This window comes from Melanerpes formicivorus, unplaced genomic scaffold (genome assembly GCF_026170545.1).
Source record: "Melanerpes formicivorus ecotype bairdi unplaced genomic scaffold, bMelFor1.0.p_v2 SCAF_29, whole genome shotgun sequence".
Taxonomy (NCBI): Eukaryota; Metazoa; Chordata; class Aves; order Piciformes; family Picidae; genus Melanerpes; species Melanerpes formicivorus.
The window spans coordinates 905,824-921,652 of record NW_027142381.1 but is presented as its reverse complement, the minus strand read 5'-3'; the positions used below and the strand labels follow the sequence as shown (position 1 = coordinate 921,652).

Below are 15,829 nucleotides of genomic sequence, written 5' to 3'. Positions count from 1 at the left end.
CACAATTTATTTTGCCTGACATCTGTTGCTACCTTTTTACGGCATAAACCAGCAGTGGTTTTGTTGTCGTTAGGTGACTCTCGAGAACAGGTCCTTTCCTTGAGCCTCTTTAAGGAATTAAAGTACTTTCTGGTTGGGACATTGTGCCGTGGCTTGCTGTTCAAAGTCATAAAACTCCGCTGATAGCTCCATAAATTCTTTTCCTGGGGAAAAGAACCTGCATCTCCTATCCAGTAATGGATAAAATTATGAATGTTCTCAAAGCATTATGGAGGACTTTATAAGGCGTCGTAATCACACTCCGACCTCAGACACCAGCGTGTCTTCTGGAAAGGTTAGCAACTTCAGAGGAACGTAAATGTTTCCAGTCTTTCACAGAATACCAAAGAACTGGAATACCCCATTTTCATGTTGCCAGGAAAAAGCTGCAGAACCTTCCAGGTGAGGTGAGGCTTGCCCTAAATAATTTAATCCAATATAATCTGCCATAATTTCAATATTCATTTGCTCCTCGTGCCAGAGATGGGTAATTCTTCTTTGGAATTGCTCTACGACTTGGAAGCAAATGTCTGTTCCTTTGCCTGCTGTCTAGGCAGCTTTAGGTCATTTTTATAACATAGTTGGATCTGCAAACCTCTTTTGGAGACTGAAAGATCTTGAAACCACTTCTGATCCAAGTTCAGTGCACTTCATTTGGCTGTTGTTGTGGCAGAAACAAATGTCGGCGCTGACAGAGACCACAGACAGATGAAAAAAAAATATCTGGCAAGGTCCCACATAGATAAGAGACAGAAGGTTTCAAAAACCTATCCAGGCATAGCCTAAAACACGGGGAGTATTGCTGTCAAGAGAGGGAGAGGCTTGATCCAAAGGCCATTGAAATCATTAGGAGGTGGTGGAGGTTGTTTTGTCTTTGATTTAATTTGGCTTTGGGTGAATTTCTAAACTCCGAACTTCTCATTCAGAATTGTGAAACGCGTGTAGCACATGCATAATGTTCTAGCAGGAAAACAGAGGTCCTCTACTTATCTCTAAGGCACAAATAATGAACATAATGAGGCCCACAGCCCTGCCAATAAACCTTAACAGCCCTAGGCAGATGAGTAGGTAAACGCGTTTCTGATTTTGTGTATGCTGAGATTTCAGGTGGGGCATGTGGTTAATGTTTGAAAAATCCAGTGCAGACAAGCCTGTCATTTAATCCCAGCTAAATTTATCAAATTAGAGTCTTGTGAGGAGTCTAGGCTTTAATTAGACCGATTCTTACCATGTCAAGATGTGGAAACTCTTGACCAAAGCGCTCATAGAATATATGAGCTGCCACACCTTAGTATTGTGCACCTAATTCCTCATCCAGGTGCAGTCTCCCCATCCTTGCTGTCCTCAGACTCCTCCAGTCATTGTGCAGAGAACACTCTGTTGGTTTAATGCCTTTATTAATTTATTTTTGGTGGAGACTGAAAACTGCACTCAAGCCATCCATTTCCTCTGCTGAGATCCTGAAACAGACGATTGACTGCTATGGCTTTTGGCCTCTGTCCACTGCTCACTCTAGAAACCAGATGTGAAACCCATCTCTGTTAGGTCTCTAGAGGAGGAGATGGAAACCACCTCTCTGATGGCAGAAGGTTATCTTTGTCATAGAGATGCATTAGGAGATGCAAAAACCTGTGAAATTTTAACAGCCAAAGCCCATGCTCAGATACATTGTAGGAATCTAGGGCTCACCCTGCTAAGGTGGACAGCTTTGAAGAGCTCTTATTTCCATTGCTATAGCCAGGATCTGGCCACCATTTTTTAATCTTCTGATGAAGGTAGTTTGTCACAGTTTGAGTAGAGTTCCAACTCCATATCAGACACTCAGTGAAAGCCCTGAGGCATTTGCAGCCACCATCTGAGTTTGGAGCCATTGTGGGTGCGTTTGTCTCCTGCTTATCGTTGTCATTTCTGTTGTGCATCTTCCCACGTAGTTGTCCCAGTGGAAACCATGGCAGCCGTTGCAAGTGTACCTCAGATAAGAGTTTTGGAAAAGCCACAATGTAATGCTGAGGAGGACTGTTCTTAAAAGGATCATGCACTGATGGAATGAGGAATGAATGATAAATACTTGCATAAAATCCTGTAGTTCTACATTGGTAATTGGTAGGAAGGACTTCTTAAGGCACTTCTGCCTGTGTGAACTCTCATACTGTAATGTTTGCTATGGGTAGGGCTTTTGGAGCCACTGCAGTAGCTGGTGCCTGGCTGTGCCCAGGTCACTGCGCTGCTGCTGCTTGTGGACATCTGAGAGCCACGTGTCCACCTTGGTGCCCAGCAGCTGGAACAAGGGCAGTCCTTCATCTCACATCACCCACGCCCTGTCTCCAAGGTGAGCTCAGAGCTGGGCTGGGATGTGAGCATGTTTTTCCAAGCTCACCTTGGATTTTGGATGTATAACCCTTCTCCTGGCTTAGGCAAGGCCAACCACACACCCACAGCCATCGCTCTGCTTTTGATTTCTGGCTGGGGTAGGTAGTTACCATCTTTCCCTTAGGAGAGTTACCTCCTCCACTCTGAGCTCTGCTGCAGGTGTTGAGGTGAGTAGGGTTTCCCAATCCTTTTTCTGAGAATTTAGTTCAAATCCAAGTGGAGCTCACTGGTACTTAATTCCCTTAGCCCTCTTAGCCCAATATTGGGTTGAAATCTTGAAAACACCCCCTGGCCGAGGCCTCATGAGCCCATATAAGACCTATCTTAGCAGCTATCCATTTCCCAGGAAACATCTCATGGTATGGGGATACTGTGCCAAGGAGCATAACCGCCTCATCTTTACAGCAGCTTGGTTTATAGGAGACCTCACTTGGCTCTGTCTGCCATGCCTCAGTGAATAATCATTTCTATAATGAGGTACCTTCTGCGGTGGCTATTGCTAATGGTGTGAGGCGCTGGAGACAGCCCTACAGTGACTAAGGGATCCAATGCCCACTTGGTGCTGGAAGCAGTGGAGCTTTGCAGGTTGAGCAGCCCTGGCCCCCACCTGCATATCCTCAGAGTGTCCCCGGGCGGTGACAGCAACTTTCTGAACAGATGGAGGTCCTCGTGCAGGCCACCCCCGCTGGAGTTAGGGACATATTTTTTTACAATAAAAAAATTAAATTCCCATTAAAAAACAAAAATATCACTAAATGGAATAGGATCTTTTTGATCGTGTTTCCTCCCGCGGAGCTTTAGCGACTGATGAGCCTGTGCCGCCATCTCCGGGGCAGGGGTGACTGTCCGGGTCCGCGACTGCGAATGAGTCCCCCCCACCGCCCACACCCCAGGAGCGGTGGCTGCGGCATCCCTCTGAGAGGGGCACCAGCAGCTTGGCCGAGCCACGGTGCGGAGAACGCGCCTGCCGAGGGCATTACTCCCTCCCTCCGCGGGCCGGGCCGCCCCCGCTGCGGGGACACCGGCGGAGCGGAGCGGGGCGGGGCGGGCGGGGAGAGGGAGGAGCTGGCGGCGGGCGGGTGGGAAGCGGCTCTCGGAGCGTCGCGCAGTGCGGAGCGGAGCGCCCGGGCGGCGGCGAGGGGTCCGGCCGGCAGCCCGCAGCCGGGCCGGGCAGAGCAGCGTGGAGCGGTGCGGAGCGGAGCCGCCCCCCCGGGGATTACAGGCTTGTTTGGAGCGGGACCGGAGGAACTGGGGCCGGGCCGCTGCCCTCTCCCTGATGGAATTCACCTGAGCGCGTCCGCGGCGAGCCCCTGGACGGCGGGAGAGACAGTGCCCCGACGGGAGCCCGCTTTGTCTCGGGAGAGGACGGGCATGACTTTTTAAAACAAACAAAACAATCATCCCCTTAGAAAAAAAAAAAATATCCTAGAAAGCAGAAGAAAAACAGAATAATAATCCAAAGCCGCCCAAAGGAAGGGACGCGCTGCCGGCTGCAGCTGGACCCTGTGGAGGGAGGTGCGTGGCAGGAGGGGCTGCACCGCCCCGGGACCCGGAGTTGCCGCCGCGGAGCCACTGCTCTCGGCTCGCCGCTGCCGCCGCACATGGTTTTCTTTGTCCTGCTGCTGCTTTATTAGCTTTCCGCGGCCGCCGCTCTCCCCACGCCCGCCCGCACACACACACACACGCACACCCCTCTCTCTTTCTCTCTTCTCTGAGGGAACCATCTTGCGGGGAGAGGGGAGGGGGAGGTTCGGCCGCCCAGGAAGGATGTCTGCCGGGCGGGCTGCGCGCCCGGCCCTCGGAGTTGTCCCCCGAAGGATTAGTTGGGGTTTGGCTGCGGGACTTTGAGAGCTGCGCTGGATCGGAGTTTCCTGTCGCTGCCGCACACGCACGCACCTCCCGCACCGTCATGAGCCCCGCGCTGGCAGCCGCGCTTAGCCCCCTACGAGCAGGTAACGCCACTTCGCTTCGCCCCGCGGGGCTGGACTTGGGGGGTAGGGGGGGCAGAGATGCGGGGGGCGGCTAGGCTCAGCTTGACTCGGGGGAACACGGAGGGCAGCGGCCGCCTCAGTCCGGGCACCCCGGGACGGGATCGGGTGGGGAGGAGGAAGCTGGGCGGCGGTGGCGGCTCCCGGGGGTCTCGCGGCCGCTCCGCGGGGCGCGGGCAGGTGCGCGGCGGCCGGGGCCGGTGCAAGTGCTGCGGCGGGGGGCTGTGCCAGGAATGAGTCAAGCCGCGCTGTCTGGACAGGAAATATTTTGCTCATACATCCACTGGAGTGACAGTGCGTGCCTTGATGAGAGGAAAATGCTCTCTAGGTCGTTTCTTTTTCTTTTCCCCTCTCTTTTTTCCCTCTCTTAGCCGGGGGTTGCTGACTTGTCTCATTTCGTGTTGAAAAGGATTAAGCTGTGCTTCGTAACAAGGATATTTGTAAGCAGACAAAGTGCAAGAAAGGGAGAGAACTGTTCAGAATCGTCTCCAGCTCTGTTTTTCGCGCTGCCTGTGCAGGAGCTGGTTGAGGAAGACTTTAGACAAGGGCTGTGCGGGCATAAAGCACCCCGGATAGTCACTGCGCTCTGGGTCTATGAGGTTTCCCAGAATGTAACATTGGCAACGGATAGTGCCTTTCTGTCAGCTGCTCAAGGGAGACCTGGAAATGGTCAGGATAGAGGGAGTTTTGCTTGTCTGGTATAGAAGAGATAGCCAAGCTTCTCTCCCTTGCTTAAACAAGACGGTTCGACCACGCTGCCTTAAAGCACCCATGGTGGGAATGAAGGCACTTTGTTGTCTGCACGAATTCCTGTCAGCGTAGAGGAGATTTTAGGTCAGCTCACCAAAGGCATAGTATTTTATTCTGCTGCCTTAGTGCTGAGTGGTGGTGGTTGATGTTTTTTTTTTTTCAAATTAATTTGGCCTTTTGTTCCTTTATTGTTGTTGCCGAACTGCGGGAAAGAATAGTTCCGTGGCAGCTGGTACAGTGCCTTATCTGCTGGCAGTGATTGTGTTCGCCACTGTGTCACTTGTACGTTACCCTTATTGCTCTTCTATATTTAAACCCAAATTTTCAAGTAATGAGCAGAGCTCCCATCTCGCTGTTCGAGCCGGGAAGATGGGTTTGGGTTGGTTGGTTGTGGTTTTTTTTTTCTAGTAACCCAAGCAATGGGGGTTTTCAAGTTGCTCTTCCATTCAGTAGTGTGTGGTCGGTAATGCGAAATGAGATTCACTTTCAGACAAGCTTTGTCTTTGTAAAATTGCTCCTTTTTTTGGGTGCACGTTGTGCTGATAATCATCTCCCAGTTTGCTCAAGAGTGACTCTCAGGCAGAGTGTATTGTGCACCATAGGGTTGTCCGAGAAGTGGCACTTCCAGATTTGGCAACAGCGTTTCTGACTGGTTTATGCGACAGCACTCAACAAGATTTCACCTGAAAAACCTCAGCTTAAAGAGAGTCACACTTGGCATTAGAGCAAACTTCCTAAAAAACCCCAAACGTTTTCCTTATTCTGCTGTGTGGAAAAATGAAGCAAATAGGAAGGTTCTTTAGGCTGAAACAGTAAAATAAAGTAGTAGCTGAAAGTGTAACAAGTTTGGTGTTTAGTACTGGCTTTTCTTTGTAAAGAGAAAGAACGGTTGGGAGAGGTTTGACTTCTGAGAGAAGGTGCATTTTAAAAGACATCAAGAGATGATATTAACTGGAAAAGGTTATTAGTTTTAATCAGAGAGCAGGCTGATGGGCAAGGTTAGGAAAGCACTGAGCATCTCTTAATTTATTGGACTAATATTAGGCTGCTCTTTAAAGTTCATGGCCTTCTTGATCTCTTCAATTTGTGCATTATTCACATATTTTCGTGAATTTAGAGAAAGTCGTCACTGCATAGTAAATCCATCAGTGGGTAATAAATCCAGTGTTTACAAGGTATTTAATCGAGAAGAAATACACCAGTTCAGCTTTTAAATAAGCCAACACTAAGCTAGTAAAATCTGTCGAGAAGTCTGAGAAAGAATGAAGCTACTTTTAATAATTAATCATAGAAATCCTGGATGTTGTTAACTTGAGGGCAAACAAATTATTTCAGTGTATCACTCGACTGTGATATACAGCCTGAACAGTATCTACTTATTTGTTGGTGATTTTGCACACGAGTTCTTAGTCCAGTCAAATATCTCAATAGATTTTGCTTCTCTGATGGTTTTTGTCTGGTTTTGAATAGAGAGGTTATTACCTTTATACAGAGGGGGAAGGAAAAACAGGGGGAAGGAAAAGAAAATGCACCCTCCTTTCCAAACAGCATTTTTAATTATCTCTCCTGAATCCAATAAGAGTTTCTAGGAGAAGACTAAAACCTTCTCTCCCTGTTTGCAGTGTGTGGTGACTGAGCGCATTCGTTGCGATGTATTCTCAAACAGAATAGTCACTCTCAGCAGGGCTGGGTCCAAGATCCAGTTGAGAATTGAACAGCTCTCTGATTTGGGGAATGTGTAGCTCAAACTTCCACTCGAGCTTTTAGATGGTTGTGTGTGTGTTATGTCTGTGCTTGTGCACAGTATACAGCTGCATAAACTTAATGCTTTCTGCTTTGGGGCTCAAGATGTGTAAAATGAACATTGCAGTCCTTTTCTTCTCTCTGGTTTCTTACCATTAGAGTTTCTGAAAGGGAGAGCTCAACATTTTTGTGTGAAACTTCAAGAAAGCTTTATAGTAATAGGTAGAAAGGGAGAACTGTCATACTTGTGTACAAACAACAGTGGTAGGTGAGGTACTAACACAATATTAGGAGGAAAATCCTCCCTTGGATAAATATGGCTTGTTGAAAAATAAAATGGGGTTTTAGTCTATGCACCATGTGGTGTCGAGAGTCAATTGTTCTGATGAAGGTAGATCTTGGATGAAATACATACTGATGCTAAATGCCAGCATGCTCTTTATTTTTGGGAAAGAGCAATTTATAAAGTTACTGACCCAGGTTCTCAGCACTCCTTTGGAGATGGTAAAAATCCAATGGCTGCCACAGGAAGGGTCTCCAGAAATACTTTAACATTGAATGAGAAAATCCGCAGTTCTGCAAATTCCTGGTGCTTGACTGCTTCAAAGCCATGACAAGTCGATGTCAGAATGTAGTGGATAATTACAGTACAAAAATACAGTTTCTTTGCAGCTAATAGGTAGAAGAAGAAACCCCCAAATATTTCTTTCTTTATTAAACAGAAGCTTTCCGAATAAATATCTGCACTGCAGGGCGGTGAAGCACAGCCAAACAGCACCACCTCATGGACATCTTCTGGGGAGGCTGCAGCTTCCAGCAGCCCTCCTGGTTTTGTCACCTGATTTGTTTGTCTAAAATATCCATCCATGTGTGTATGAATACCCTGCCATGCCCTTTTGAAACCTGTCACTTAGCAAAAATGTAACTTTTCGTTTTTCTCCCCTTTTTATTGTTCTTTCAGGCATCTGATGCCAGCTCTGAAAAGCTGTTCAACGCTGTTACAAATAAAGGTAAGGCTGCAAATTCACGTCACAAACGTGTTTGTTGGGGTTTGGTTTTGTTTGGCTTTGTTTTCCCCCACACACATTTCTCTTTCATGGCAATTTCAATGGGAGATGAAGTGTAAGTCGTCTTGCAGAAATGTTGCAATCAGCTTGTTAGTGCTTTTTATGTTTCTCTTGGTTTCAGGCATGTTCTGTATGCTTGGTAGTTGCTTTGCTTAATACAAAATATAGGCTTTAAATAATGCATTGCCTGCCAGGTCAGAATTAATTTAAATAACAATATTAGGGAATAGTTTATTTTACAAATGGCTTTAATTTGAGCTCATTTAAATAACTGTAAGAGTTTTCAAAATGTTTTAACTTGATTGTTACTCATCAGCTCCATGATAGACGTGGAATTATGAATAGCCAATTTGCACTGCTGACAGTAATAACCAGCCAACGTTTAGTATTCACAGGATAATAGTCATAAACCATGGCTTACTGTGCTGTGTGCTTTCTGTAGAGTTAATAAATGATACAGAGGGCCACATTTAAATATTCAGTATCCCATTAATTTCTTCCAAACAGCAATCCAAAGAGAGAGAGGCTAATGATATAACAGTACATTAAGGGGAAACTTACCCTAAATCATTGCCAGGGAGCTTCTGTGCAGAGCTTGTCCTGAAGCAGCATTGTTAGAAAGACTGCAGGCCTTGGGGATTGTTTTATTTTTAATTCTTCTTTTTTGTTTTGTTTTGTGGGTTTGTGTTTTTTTTTTGCAAGGAGGGTGGAGGGAGCAGCTACAGGCATGAGTTGTGCCAATTCAAAGCCTTGAAAATGTGTTTTGTTTTTACCTCACTGTCCTGCTTCTTAATGTCAGCACGATACCTGCTTAGTGAAAGGGTGTTCTGGTAGCTGCAAACCCACAGTGTTTCAACTTGCTGCTTTTTGGAACGCTTGAGTCAGTTTGCATTAGAAGAGGCAGGTTCGATTTGTTTGAACTTTAGGTCTTTTTCGAGGACCAGGTGTGGATCTGCTGAGTGTTTGCCCTGTGTTTCTTTCCCCTTTGGTTTGTGTTTGTTATTCCATTGGGTCATTCTGGTGGTGTTGTGTGTTTTAATTCCACAAAGCTGTAGTGGTTTAGCTGGGGACAGTGCGTGACCCCGTGACGTTTGGGATTCCCATGCTGATACACCATTGCTTCTGAAGTATTTTGCTGCGTATTGAATGACACCTGCATTTAATTGCCTCGTGGATCCATATTCCTGATTTCATGTATTAGCATCCTTTGGAAGTGCAATCTGGATTATTTCGCTGGCCTAACTGTGTTATCTTGCTTAGCAACCTTATCTGTCCTGCCCGGATGCATTTGCAGGCTCCCTCTCGGCCCTTCCATCAGCAGAGAGCGGCACAGAGAAGTAGAAGGGGATGGTTGTGTGTTTGGAGTGGTCCAAGGCCCCTCAGCTGCATGTGGCTGCATGTTCATTTCACTAATTCACTGTAAAAACCCTTGGGTTTGGGCAGCCCTTTCGTGGGGCTGGGCCATGCCGAGGAGGAGCCTGGGGTGAATCCACATTCCTGGCAAAGGCCTGTAACCAGGGTGAGAGGCTCTCCTCCCCCTGATTGATGGACGAAGAGTAGGCCCCTTTTCCTCTTCCTTTTTTTTTGGGGGGGGGAGAATCAAGCACATTTCCCACATTCTTATTTTTGTTTACTTACCCAGTTTGCTTCATGGCATCTTTCTGGTTGTGAATACCCATGCTTGACAGGGAGCCTTTTCTTCCGAGGTACTTTTTCTTTGGTGATTTAGTTCCCTTGGAAGGATTAGGCTTTCTTTGTGTAGCCTAAAATCAACATGGGCTTTTGGAAGCTTTGCTTGGGAAACCGTACACAAATAAGCTTTTTAGTTGATGGTAGATTATTCCTTTGCCCCTTATTTCCATCAAAATGGCATCTTTCTTTTCTCCTCCTGAGTTTCCCCTTAAAGCCATATGCTAATTCCTGTTGGTAACATGAATGACAAGGGAAGAATCAATGCAAATCCAGGTGCAGCCAAACTAGGCTGACTGGTATTTTCTTTTTCTTGTTTTTTGTCTTCTTCTTCTTTTTTTTTTCCACAGGGAGAAAGAGATTAAGGGGAAAGAGGGCAAAAAAAAAAGCATAGGGGACAGTTTTGTTAAAGGGATTAGCATTCAGACTGCTAAATATCAGGAAAAAAGCCTCAAAAAAAAAAGATGCCCTGTTTGGAGATAATGTCAATAATTGCTTGGAGGCAGGTGCAGGGGCTCTGGCTGCGGCCATCAGTGGTTGGGAGGCTGTTGCCTTCTCTAAGTGTCTGCCCTGGGGACAACTGATGACTGCCCAGGCGCTGTCAGTTTGATATATTCCAAGTTCAAGTTCTCTCTCTGCAATTCAGTCTGTTTGCTTCCAAGCCAGTTCTTCCCCCACTGTGTTGTCCACGGCTGCTTTTGCCAAAAGCAATAAAAGTCGCTCATAAGAAAGGTCAGATTTGCATTGGGTAAATCATGATGAAACCTTCAAAGCTCCTGGCTGACGGACCAGGCTGGGAGGGCTCAGCAGACTGACAAGTGTACATCCCTCTGTGTCCACAGCCATTCCTCTCAGATGTCCTGCAGCTGCCTGTGGCTCACATATACTTGTTTGTTAGGGTTTTTTTTGCCTTGCCACTTTTGTTTTGCACAGCTATTTATAGCAGAAATAACATATTTACATTAGGATGTATTTACAAAACAGGTGGATAGCCTGAAACGTTTTGGGTCTTGTATGTGTATTTTGTCCCCTTTCTGTCCTTGGGCTGTGGACTTCAAGGCTGGCAATGAGGTCAAAATTAAGGTGTGATGGCTTAGTATGGATGTGTAATGTGGAACTGTCCCTTCCTCAGAAACAGTAATAATCACAAAAATCTAGAGCAAAGTTAATTCTTCCCTGCCAACATCCCTTGAAGAGGTGGTAAAATTCCTTGAGGAGAAGTCTCTTAGCTTCCATTTAGGAGTTAGCTGCCCTTGGAGCTGATTGGGAAGGTGCATCCCTAAATCTCAAAGAGCCCTGTGAGTTTTAGGGGGTGGCCTGTGGATGTTGGATCCTCTGAGGGCTGGGATACCTGTCATACCTGAGTGATGCTGCTTTGGAGAGGGCAGTAGGGTAGCCATGTCTGCTGTGTTTTACCACAGCTCCTGGAGGTCCCAACCCTTCGTTGTGTCTGCAGCCAGGCTGGGAATTTGGGAGGGATGTGGCTTGGCCCCCAGGGCAGGAATCACTGTAGCTGCCACTGTAATGAGTTGTCCGGGGTCATGAATCAGAGCCCTTACAATTATCTAGGGAAATGATTCCTATGGAAATCCAGATGGCTGTGCTGGGAGGCAAGCACCTAAAAACTCTCCAGGGTGTGTGCCCTTGGGTAATGCTTGAAAAAGGAGCTGTTGCCATGAGGTGGAGAAGGAGTGGAAGAGGAGTGCAGCCCAGACTGTCCCCTCCCTCGCTGCAGGCTGGGCATTCTAGTTTGGGATTGCTGCTTGTCGTCTTTGAAAGAACAGAACTCTTCCTTGCTCTCTGAGAGCGCCAACCTTAGCACCATTAATCCTGGCCAGGGTACAGGTTTTGTTCATGAATTTTCCTAACATGACTTTCCAGCATAATTAAATTCCATTATATCTTAATAATTTAACTAGACACATCTGAAGCTGCAGAGCAGGCAGCTCCTACTACTGCTGTGTATTTCATTTATGCTAACTCCCTCCTACATACCCTTGGAAAACAGCTTTTCCTGGAGGGAGAAAACAGTCCCAAAGTGATGAAGTTTTTGTTTGTGCTGTATATTGAAGTTTGCCTTTGATCAGAAACACAATTGGGCTGTTACAGCTTTTTATGTTCAAATTGTTTACAGGATGTTCATGTAAACTTTATGAATCCTTCTGCTTCCTGGCACCACCAGCTGTCAGGGAAATATTTATACTCTCAGCTGGAGGTAGATCAAGGCGTCTGTGTTAGTCCTCCTCACTGGTGGCTGAAATACCGGTCAGATCAAGCCCTGACTTCTTAGGTGGCTCCACGGCAATATCCTCCCCTAGAAAAACAGGCGTATTGTTGTTTCTCCTTCCTCTGCCCATGGTGAATCATTTCTTGAGGATCCTCTACAACATCTGTTTCTGTAAACAAGTAGGGAGCTTAAGTTGGCAAATACTTCTCCGCTGATCCCATTCACAGGAGATCCTTGGCTGTAGAGGAGCGTTGTCGCTCTCTCCATGTAAACCATCTGCACAGCGTCTCGTGTTGAATATAAGTGGATCCGCTACTGTGGATGGCACATGTGTAGCACATGGTCAGTGTGCCAGGGCACTGACTGCTGCTGCCTACCTCCCTTCCAATGGTCTGTAGGAATCTTCCCAACATCCTCACTCACTGGGTGTATGTTCTCAGTGTTACTTTCCATTGTTGGGGGGACAGCTGTCTGCATATGTTGGTCCTTCACGCTACCTACCTGTTTTCTCCTTACTGAAATTCTTCTTCACAGCTTGCTGGGAGCAATCCCAGCACTGCAGGAAACCCACCTGTTGGCCAGCAAACCTCAGGGACTGCTGAATCATCTGAGTAGTTCTGCAGCTTTCTTTCCTTGTGGTTGTTCTGATGGCTTACTCTCCCAGACTGCTACCCTGGCAATGTTGTCTCCTTTTCTTTCTGATGGAGACTTCTCTGGTGGCTTTGGATCACTTGGCCTGTGTTTTCTTGGTTTAAATGGCTTGTCAGTATTGTCCATGTGACAGCTCAGTGCCTCATTAGTGAGGGCTCAGAGTGGAAGAAGCCTCTTGGTTTGAGGACCTTGGGTTTCTTGTACTCACAGGTTAGATTAGAAGAACAGTGCTGTCACTGCACTCTAACTTCCAAGTCAGGCAGACAAAAAAGTCGATGTGCGTCTTGAGATGCCCTCTTTGTTCTGGTACACAAAAGAGGAAGGCAGGTTTTTTTCCTGTGCCAAGAAGGCTTTATCTGAGCAAGGAATGTGTTCCATAACTTCCCCTTTGGCTGCATCTCCTGAGCACAAACCACTCCTCTCCATCTGTATGCTTTCCGTACCCACTTCTTTATGTGCTGGAGGTTTGCTGACTGGGACGTAGCAGTCTGCTGGGTTTGCCTGTGCTGGGCATAGCTGCTCTGTAGCTGCAGGTGTAGGTCCCTGGATAATGTGATGTATCCAGTGTAAAAGTGAAAAGTAGCCGCTTTCAAATCCTCTCAGGTTCTTCAGTCCTAACACTTACGATCTTATAAAGCAGGAGCCTTCCAAGGCTTCACTGATAAATTTTAAGGTAGTAATTCAAGACAGAGCTGCAAACCAGCCAGCATGGTACAAGTTCCTGTGGCACTGACTTTTGTTGACCAAACTAGCAGAGTGAGGCAGTTTAAAGTGTTGTTCTGGACATCCTTGCCCATTTGGACTGATTTCATATACCCTTCAGTGTCAGCTGGTGATCCTGTTTCCCTGAGAGGTCATTTGAGGCTGTCGATTTTAGCGAAGTCCAACTAGTCAAAGTCTTGGTGAGCAAGCCAGCAGCATTCACTAATAGGAAACTGTATCAGTGCTGCAGAGAGAGATTGTTTTATGGATTATACTGCATTTGATATTCCCAAAAAAAGACTTAATAGCATTGAGCTGCAAAACAGTAAATAACTGATAACTGATGCAAAACAAGGGTGAAAAATTCCTGGGCTAGGAGTGTTTGGATGAGAAAGATCCTGACTTGACATATCTGCAGTTGGGGGAGTCCACGCCGCAGTCAGGCTTGAGTTTTCTTAACTGGAGCGTCCTGCAGACCTCCCATATCTGGCCTGCTGTTAGGCTCTCCCTTGTAATAAAATGCTGTTTTCACTGAAAATGTATGTTTATTTAACTAGGTCTCTTTTTGCTTCACAATCTGGATTCCATTCAGTCAGTTACCACTCCAATTAACTAACAATTATTTAACATTAACAGTAATTACAGACGCCAGTTAAGCGCCTACAGATGTCAACTGTTAGCTTTGTACCTAATCACTCAATGAAATGGAGAAAGTTCAACAAACATCAATTAGCCAAGCAATTAGTATGAGGTAGGAAAGAGCATGTTATCATGTGTGAGCTGATTCAATTTATTTTATTTTGTCAGTAAAACACACACACACAGACAAGCTGCAATAAGTTGCTGAGATTAGATAAAGCTGTATTGTTTTGCTGTTTAGACAAGGCTCTCCTCCCCCCCCTCCTCTTCTATCCCTTGCATAACTCCAATGTGCTTTGCCAGGCATTTGTTATCTTATCAAATACGTTTTGTTTCAATTGGAAAAGCACAGCAATGTCATTTTCAGCAGAGGGGCAAAGACCACTTATCCCAGCAGAAGTGAGCTTTACCCCAGCAGAGCTGTCACCTTAGCAGAGCTACTCCTGCAAGGAGGTTTAACCCAGGAGTTAAACCAATGGCCACGCAAACCCCAGTGTGCTTACGCAGTGGATGCATGGCTTTAGATAACACCTAACAGTGTGAATTGGTTCCTTCATCTGATTCATCCATGGAGCTAATATTGAGGCTGGGTTGTCTTGGGCTTCACAACACTTAGATTACAGATTCACAGATTGCATTGGGTTGGAAGTGACTCTCAATGACTATCTTTGTCCAATCCCTCTGCAGTCAGCAAGGACACCTCCAACTAGATCAGGCTGCCCAGGGCCACGTCAAGTCTGATCTTGAATGTCTCCAGGAGCAGGTCCTCTACCACATCCCTGGGCAACCTCTTCCAGTATTTTACCACCCTCATTGCAAAGAACTTCCTCATATGTCTCACCTAAATCTGCCTTGCTCCAGTTTCAAGCTATTGCCCCTAGTCTTATCAGTACCAGCCCTTTTAAACAGTCCTTCCCCAGCCTTCCTGTAGGTCCCCTTCCGATGCTGAAATGGAGTTATGATGTCTCCCCAGAGACCTTCAGGCTGAGCAGCCCCAGTTCTTTAGGTTGCAAGAGGACAAAAGATCCCTCAAAGGGTGAGTCAGCACAGCCTGAGCTGCCACAGCCCAAGGGTGGGAATAACCTGCACAGGGTGTTTCCATTTGATGCTGCTGATTGAAGAGAACTGTGTATCTGCAGCCACCGTAGGGAGAAACCATGCCTCGAGCAGCACCATCTACCTGTGTGCCATGAGCTTGTGTGGCTCGAAAAATAAAAGAGAGGAGTAGGAGCAGGCCATAAATTAACTTCACCTTCAGAAAGAAATGGTTGATTTGTAGCCACCATCCAAGGTATATTGCAAGTCTCTCTTTTAAGATCTTTTGAAGGCTGCAGACCTGTGCAGAAAGTGCTCGGCATGCAGCGTATGGCGTACGCAGGGTGCCCGGGCTTCCCAAGTACCCAGCTGTGCCACTAACCCACTACTTCACCTCCACAGTCTCTTTTTCTATAGGATCTAATGTCCTGGCACAATCTAACACCCCTTGCTCAGGCTGTATTACTTCCAGCTACTGTTAATTCACTAAAGAAAAGCACTCCAAAGTATCTCACATTCTACAGTGATCAGTCTTCACACTCTGGATGTCAGCAGGAGTTTCACAGGGACCTTTCTATGAATGGAGCTTTTTTCCTGGTTATGTAAAGTCTTTCTAGCTGCTTAAAAACCAAAGCAAAGAGGCTTTTTTTTTCCCTTCCAGTTCTCAGCTGTCCCCCCCCTCCAAACAAGAATGCCTTTTGCCTTCATCACCACACCAACATATTTTAAATGTTCCTCCGTGTAAAATGATCCCACAGAGTAAGATACTATTTTATCATGCAGACTGCCCACAACTCCATGAAGCCATTTGAATTAGTCATTGTTTTCCAAAATGCAGGAATTGGAGCAGAGAACCACAGACTGATCTCATTGTTGCTTTCCAAAGTCTCAACTTTCTTGTTTTATTCCTGGAGAAACACAGGCTGAAC

General features: G+C 46.4%; 1 protein-coding gene across 6 annotated transcripts in view; it reads left to right on the top strand.

The window, feature by feature from the left end:
- Nucleotides 1–15,829, top strand: part of AUTS2 (activator of transcription and developmental regulator AUTS2) — an 829,433-nt gene that overhangs the window by 742,616 nt on the left and 70,988 nt on the right. For all 6 annotated transcript variants that reach the window (XM_068154432.1, XM_068154435.1, XM_068154433.1 and 3 more), the window contains one exon: nt 7,852–7,900. In XM_068154432.1, coding sequence (XP_068010533.1) covers nt 7,852–7,900 — 49 coding nt within the window. The remainder of the gene's footprint in view (nt 1–7,851; nt 7,901–15,829) is intronic.